We start from the raw sequence: 8,204 nt of genomic DNA on the forward strand, positions 1-8,204 counted from the left end.
TTTGGGCTTCAAAATCACTGCAGATGGTGACTGCAGCCAGGAAATTAAAAGACACTTACTCCTTGAAAGGAAAGTTATGACCAACCTAGATAGCATATTCAAAAGCAGAGACATTACTTTGCCGACTAAGGTCCATCTAGTCAAGGCTATGGTTGTTCCTGTGGTCAGGTATGAATGTGAGAGTTGGACTGTGAAGGAGGGGGAACGCTGAAGAATTGATGCTTTTGAACTGTGGTGTTGGAGAAGACTCTTGAGAGTCCCTTGGACTGCAAGGAGATCCAACCAGTCCATTCTGAAGGAGATCAACCCTGGGATTTCTTTGGAAGGACTGATGCTAAAGCTGAAATTCCAGTACTTTGGCCACCTCATGCGAAGAGTTGACGCATTGGAAAAGACTCTGCTGCTGGGAGGGATTGGAGGCAGGAGGAGAAGGGGATGAGCGAGGATGAGATGGCAGGATAGCATCATGGACTCGATGGACGTGAGTCTGAGTGAACTCCGGGAGCTGGTGATGGACAGGGAGATCTGGCGTGCTGCGATTCATGGGGTCGCAAAGAGTCAGACATGACTGAGCGACTGAACTGAACTGAACTGAATTGTAACTAACCATTTTATTCTTAGATACCATGCCCCTTTATGCTAACTAAGAACAGAGAAAACCTAGTAAATGCTAATATCTTATCCTTAATTAAATTACCACTCTTTGATGAATTGGAATAAAGAATCATGTTCAGATCTCATTCAAGAGGATAAAATCTCTATTTTATCAGTTCTCTTGTACAAACTCAGTTCTTGCTCACTTCAGTCTTAAATTCTGCTTACTTACAAAGGACAGACAAGAAAAGTAATATTAAAATCATGCTTGCAAGAGTCTATGATTTTATGCTTCTGTTGGCCAAAGGTAGGGCCAGGAATAATTTCTGAAATACTACAATACATCATTGAAGCATGAAGGTCTAGTTCTCCTATCAAAGAGGAGATGCTGGGAGATGGTTCAGAAACCAAGCCCCATGGGTTGTCAGGATGTACTTCTGACCAGACAGACAAATTGTGTCCTTAAATAGTCAAAGTCAGGAAAGGGCAGGCTTTGTTTGCAGAGCTGATGACATTGTCTTGGGTGCTGACCAGGTAATATTCTTGTATTACCATTTGGAGATTTATTTGCTATTTTCTCGAAGAAACAAATGTAATGAGAAGATTAAAGATGCATAAAACCAGAAGAGCTGTCAAGGTGCCTAGAAGAAAGGCTAGCCAGGAGAACCAGGCCCTCACACTGATAACTGTCAAAGACTATAACAGCGAGTGTTTTATAGACAAAGCAGAACAAGTGGATAAAACCAACGTTCTAGTGTCACTGCTGTTTTGCAGTCAAAGACAAAATAGTTTTCTCCTAAGCACAGTCATCAAGCTCGGATGTGGTCCTGGTTGCACACATGCAGACCAAGAGCCACAGGCATGTGCAATGTGACATCAGGAAGTGAACAGATGAGTGTATTGGTGCCCAGTCACCTGCATCTGCTAATAATGGGACCTGGGGAAAATTACGTGTCCTCTCCAAGTCATTGCATTTTCATTAACACAAGTTGATGATCATAGTGAAGATTAAGGCTATCTCACAGGGTTCTTGTTAAATACAAATTTTAAGATGTTTTAAAGCTTTTGGGAAAGTATCAAAAACATGCATAGGTTTACTAAAGTGAGTGAGCAGATCCAAGTACAGTATTCTTTTTCTCTTAGTATTCTCTTTGTACTCAATAGTAGCAATCAGTCAGTCATGTGTTTCCTCTTACCCCAGCGTGATGGTAAACCACACAGATCAACTGGACTTTTCTTGTCATTTCAGTGTCTCTAATGCAAGCATTAATCAATGTAGAGTGAAAAAATTACAAACTCCTAGAGGGCCCCGATGCCAGAGTCTGCAGAATTCGAACATTAAACTGTCTTAAAAATATTGCCTAAAAACTCTGGCTCAGAATTAAGTTCCAAATGTTTGCAAAGCACGGAAGTACTTCTGGGAGCAATATAAAATTACAGGGAGTAACATGCTTCTCCAACTATCTATCGGTGCAAATATCATCATCCTTTTAAACTGACACAGAAAGCACTCCTTCTTCACCAACCCAGATACTACAGTACCAACTCCTATACAGAGCAACAGGGAAGGAGAAGGCTTCCCTCCATGGGATGGATTTGATAACCTCAGGTGACTATGGCTCATGTTTTTAATTAAACAGGGTCCTGCCTGCTCCTGCTGCTGATCATGTCAAATCTGCTCCTGTGCCAAGGCAACTCATGCCTGTCCTCCTGTCCTAACATGATTGACCTCCCCATGGAATCCCTTACATTACTGATATTCAATGCCTCCAGGCTGTCCCACAACATCTTTAAGCATTCCAGAATAATGTTCGATGAGTTTGTAAGTACTGTGGTGGTGGTGGTTTAGTTGCTAAGTTGTGTCTGACTCTTGAGACCCCATGGACTACAGCCTGCCAGGCTCCCAGATGGAACCCTTGTATAAGTGACTGGGCTACACTGTCCTTTCAACAAGAAGGCTTCATCAGCCAAACTTCAAATAATACAGTCTCTAGGTCAAAGAAGTCATCAACTCATAAGATGTGGAATATGAAGAAAGGATCAGTTTTGTTAAATCTCAAAGATTCGTAAGAAGTGCATTAACTTTTTCAATATCCTTTCATTCATTTTCTTCAGTAAATTTCTGAAATAAATGATTTTGTATTTGTCAGCCAAGAATACCATAAAAGAATACAATAGACTCAGTGAAATAAACACAAGGAATTTATTTCCTCACAGTTCTGGGGGCTAGAAGTCCCAGATCAGGGTGCCAGCAAGATGAGGTTCTGGTAAGAATTCTTTCCTCCCAGGCTGGATTCTCCATGCATCCTCACACAGGGTGGGGGGTGGGGAAGAGAGACAGAGGAAAAGACACAGAGACACAGAGACACAGAGGTAATTCTCTGGTGTTTCGCTTCATGAAGACACTAAACGTATTGGTTCAGTGTTCCACCCTAAGAGCTCATTTAACCTTAATGGGCTTCGCTGGTGGCTCAGATGGTAAAGAATCTGCCTTCAATGTGAGAGACCTGGGTTCTATCCCTGGGTCTGGAAGATTCCCTGGAGAAGGGAATGGCAAGCCACTCCAGTATTCTTGCCTGAGAAATCCCAAGGACAGAGGAGTCTGGTGGGCTAGGGTCCATTTCAAAAGACAGTACTCTGGCAGTTAGGGCTCTAACAATGAACTTGAAGAACACACATTCAGTCCACAATACTACCTGACACAGGGCACTTTTAGGTGGGACCGGGGAAAAGGAAGCATGCTGATTTTCTGGTCCTTCAATGTCTCTCTGGGCTTTCTTCTCCAGGCTCAGAGTAAATAGCCAATAAACGAGAACTGCTCTGCAGTGAACTTGGTGGATGGAACATATTAAACAAAGCTGAATCCTGGTCACAAAAAGGAATACTGGTAGTTTTTTTAATGCTACAAATTATTGTTTTAAGATTTGCAGTGAATAGCTTTAGAGCTACAATAGGAGGGGAGTTTACAATTGGAAACAATTATTCTGTTTCTGATGAAAGTATTTGAAAGTTGTATGTCCATTCTTTTAGGTCAATCAAGGAGCACAAAGTAGAGCAGACAGCTAATAAAAAGTGGTGCTAAAGGTTTCTATTAAATTCACATAGTTCTTTTTACTCAGTAGTTTTTGTTTCATCCTACATTTTTGGCTGTCCATTTTTTTACCAACTCTTCCAAGTAATCTCTTGAAATATTCATAACATTGGCTAAAGATTACTTTTTCTCTATCAATGTATTAGCTAGATTTTTCTACTATTATTATTCTCAGTCCATTACTTAGCATTTCCTATAACTTATGCTATGTTTTTCTGCCATACTATTTTGTCACCATAAACAACATTGTATTCTGCACCTGGGATAAACACTAAGCTTCTTGGTGTGCTGATTCAGAGATTAGTCAGAGTCATAACTGTATAACTCCTTTTAAGGGAATGTATTGGCTCTAACCCACAGTAAGCAAGAGATTAAATGGTTAAATATAGGTGCATGCATGCATTCTAAGTCACATCAGTTGTATCCAACTCTTTGCAACCCTACTGACAGTAGCCCAACATGGTCTTCTGTCCAATGGGTTCGCCAGGCAAGAATACTGGGGTATGCTGCTATACCCTCTTGCAAGGGATGCTCCTCACCTAGGGTCAAACCTGAGTCTTCTTATATCTCCTGCATTTGCAGGAATGTTCTTTACCACTATTGTCACCTGGGAAGCACCAAGTATTGGTTAAAAAGTACTATATTTGGTTCAAATGCTAAAAAAAAAAAAAGATAATAATAAAAAAGAGAATGGAAAAGGTTGAACTTAGAAAAGTTAGATGTAAAATCATTTCTATAGACACAATGTATAGAAAATGTAGGAAAAGGATGACTGTCAAATTTTGTCATGCCCGCACATTAAAAAAATTACACAACTGTCAAACATGTTAATGTTCTGGTAATGGATTCACCTACTGAATGCCCAACAACCCTAACTAATTGCCTGATCACTTTCAGGATATAAAATATGTCCAGGGTCAACTTTACTATATCAATGCCACCAACAGCTGCCACAGCAATTCCCTCCATACTCCTGAAGAAACAGAAAAAGTCCTAGAGGTGAACGTGAGTCTTTCACCTGGGTTTTTCACCAGATCAAACGAGACAGTATGTAGCTTACCAGGTTTCATAATATTAGAGGTTATGATAACTGTACATGCAGAAAATGGTGGAGGAACCATAAGCAACTGAAGAGAAATTATATTATGCACTTGATAAAGCATGAGCGAAATCAAGGGATGACTAAAGAGCTGTAGTAGCAACATAAATAACAGATCTATAAATTGTCCATACAGACAACTTTAGTTCAACCAAAGCATTAGAGACAGGATTGCAGCTATTATACTGTATGAAAACAGGAAATGAATGGGAACTTCCATGTGTAAAATATGTTTGCAAAATTCATAAATATGTAAGAAACACACCCCAGTTTTGAGTACTCCCTGTTGCTAGTGACTGCTAAGTGGGAGTCCTATACTGCAGCCCCCGAGCCCCCGCATCTGCCTTTCAAGGCTCTCCTGATTCTGTTTATACTTCTCTGACAACTTCATTCATCATTCTCAATGACTCTTCTGTCACCTTTTAATTTATAAGTCTCCCCCACAATGACCTATAAAATGTTGCTTTGCTTCTCATGTCTGCAAAAATTGCCTCTTTTCTGAGGACAACACAGTTTACATATCAAGCCTCAATCATTTATGGCAGCTCCAAATTTTCACCATTATAATTTCTCCTTTCTGATTTCCTGCATTATCCTTCCTTTTAATATTATTTAAAATCTTTTCACATGCATCCCCCATTAAAATACTATCTCTCTCTACAACCTTCTTAATGATACCAGCATTCTTTTCCTCTGTTAAGCTCATTAGTAATGAGGATGATCAAGTAAAGGAAAAAGGTCAAAGAGGAAGAAGAGGAGGGATTGTTCAATAAGCTTAAATTTAAAGTTTATTGAGAGTTACTACATGGCCTCACATTTTACTAAGCACTTTATGTGCATTACTAATTTAATCCTATTCATTTCTCTGTTCTTTACCAGTAAAACAGTTCATGGCTGTAAAGAAATCAAGCATATTAACCAGAGATCTTCAGTCCCCAGGATTTTCAGGCTCAATTCTGCTAGTAGTAGTGAACTGGGGCAGGGGGGGACCCTCCATTGAAATCCCACTGATGCTGTAACTAAAAACAATGCTGTGCCATTTTCTGCCCGGACACAGGTCAACAAAACAGACTGCTCTGATGTCAGCAGGGGGCTGGTGTTGGGATCAACTGAGGAGAGAAAGCCAGTTTAGGAAAATCATGTCTTTTCATTGTCTCTCTGTTGTAATATCATAAAACATTTACCAATCAAACATCAATGACTCACCTGATTCATTAATACAAATGAATCACTGGGTGTCAGTGATGTGGGCACAGGTGGAATCCCTCTTTCCTGGGTCAGGCACTGCAGGCACATACTGACTTGCCATAAAATATTTAGATTTCTCTCACAAAAATATACAAACATAAAAGAACTCTCTGAGTGGTGGTAGAATTTCAGAGGAAAAAAGAAAATTCTTCATGTTATAAACTAGAATGCATCAGAAGAATCAGTTCCTAAAATAACCTAGATTTTTAATAATTCACTAAATTGTGAACTAATAGCTTACATTTTATAATTTTGCAACTTTTACTATCTTCAAAAATCTCCACATACACATAGGAATAACCGAGTATTTTAGGTCAGCTGCTCTGAGCAAAGATCACATGTTACTAAAACCACTGAATTATGATTATTTTAATGAGACTATTTCTTCTGGTTGCTTAGAATGAAGACCTTAGTAAGTGGATACTCATGTTACTGTACTCCTGGAATAGACCTCTGTATCATCTAGTCACGGACCTGCGGAGTATATGAAAGAAGTCTCAGATACTATCGTATCAAGTGCCAGAGAGAGTGTGAAAAATCTACTAGAACTTCAAGCATTCATAGAGAGGCAATTCTGCCAGGTGAGCATCCTGCAGAGGGCTTTCTTGCTTTGCTCATCAGTGAAAGAGGTGACCTCTGTAATGCGTAAGGTGTTTGGAATTATCTCATTTTGTAAGAAAAAGACTCATGACTTCTATATGCTAGACTGCTACTACATAAAGCAGGAGCCTAGTCATACATAGTGATAGACTCTACTGTAAAGGAATCAGAATTTCACTGCAATTTTTGACATGGGCAACCTTCCCTGCATTGCACACAATTCCACCAAAAGCTTGGCTCTTCCTGGGCACAGGTGGTTGAACTATTTTCAAGAGTAAGAGAGCTAGAGAACAGAATTTCCAAGATCAGCATTTTCTTCAAAGTAACCCAGGATGTATGCTATTGAAGTTCCAAATGTCTTCTTTCTCTGTTTTCCTCAAATCAAAGGATGAGAGTGGGAAGGAAGAAAAGAGAAAGTTAAAACTAATCTTGAGTTATGTTTCTACATTTTAGATTCCTAATAAATTTTTCATAGACTGGCTTCAAAATCCATATATAGAGAGTTTTATATATGTATGTCTTCCCCAAATCTTAATTTGATAATTAGAAGCAAAGAAAAAATAAGCAAATCCTAATAAAACACATAAGAAGTCTTTATCTTTTGGGTATTCAGATTATTGTTCCAGTAAGGCGGAAGATGTTGAAGGCTCGCATTTACTGGTGTGGACTCCCATCCCTGGAGTCCAGCGATGAAGATGTGCGTCATTCTGCATTTTATAAACTGTTCAAGTGCCTGCAGAGGGATTCACGTAAACTTGACACATACACGAAGGTGCTGGGATGCCGAATCACCAACACATGCTAAATCCACATCCATCCCATCCAGCTCTGAGGTGGTCATGATGATGTATCCCATAGCAAGCTTGTTTGAAATTTATAGCTTTTAATGTATGCTCTGTGAAATTGGTCTCCTCTTAAAAAAATAAACACAGACTCTGTACAAATGTCAAAATCTAAGAGGGCAATTTCTTAACATTTCTTATCTTCATTTAATAGAAAATCAAAAGAAAATTCACCCCTACAATTGAAAGAATGAAGCTCCTATTAAAATTAGTCACAAATAGCAGAAGCTGGCATTACAAATAAGACCATTAAGAGATTACTTAAGAATCACAGCCAATTTTTCTGGTCAAGTTATTAGAATCGAAGAATTAGACAATTGTTCATCGTTCTGGTCATGCTACCAAGAAGACTGAATTCTCAAGATTCTTTATGAAAGCCAGCCATGAACTCTCAGCCAACTACCACAGTGTTACATCAGATAATATAAGTGCTTCTCACCTTTGTATAAATAGCATGAGGTTTACTGAACTGTCTAAAGATTGTTACAATACTGTCTTAGTCCTTCTGGGTTGCTATAACACAGGCTTAAAAACAATGGAAATGGATTTCCACAGCGTGGTCATGCAGGGTCCTTTCTGGTCACACACTACTTACTGTATCCTCCAACGGGGAAGGGGGGGCGGGTTGGGAGCTCTGGGTGTCTCTTATATATAAAAGCACTCATCTCATTGAAGAGGCTCCATCCTTATAACTCCATCACCTCACAAAGGCCCCACCTAGGGTTACCAT

The 8,204-nt window shown here is 39.4% G+C and overlaps 1 protein-coding gene across 1 annotated transcript; it reads left to right on the top strand.

Moving 5' to 3' along the window:
- Positions 1-1,204: 1,204 nt before the first annotated feature.
- Positions 1,205-7,437, top strand: LOC120870254 (placental prolactin-related protein 3-like). The gene is given in 6 exon segments (XM_040249883.1): positions 1,205-1,457; positions 2,235-2,416; positions 4,583-4,690; positions 6,432-6,515; positions 6,518-6,613; positions 7,246-7,437. Coding segments are annotated over 6 exon segments (915 nt in total).
- Positions 7,438-8,204: the final 767 nt, after the last annotated feature.

The sequence above is a fragment of the Oryx dammah genome, unplaced genomic scaffold (assembly GCF_014754425.2).
Source record: "Oryx dammah isolate SB20612 unplaced genomic scaffold, SCBI_Odam_1.1 HiC_scaffold_11, whole genome shotgun sequence".
Classification (NCBI taxonomy): domain Eukaryota; kingdom Metazoa; phylum Chordata; class Mammalia; order Artiodactyla; family Bovidae; genus Oryx; species Oryx dammah.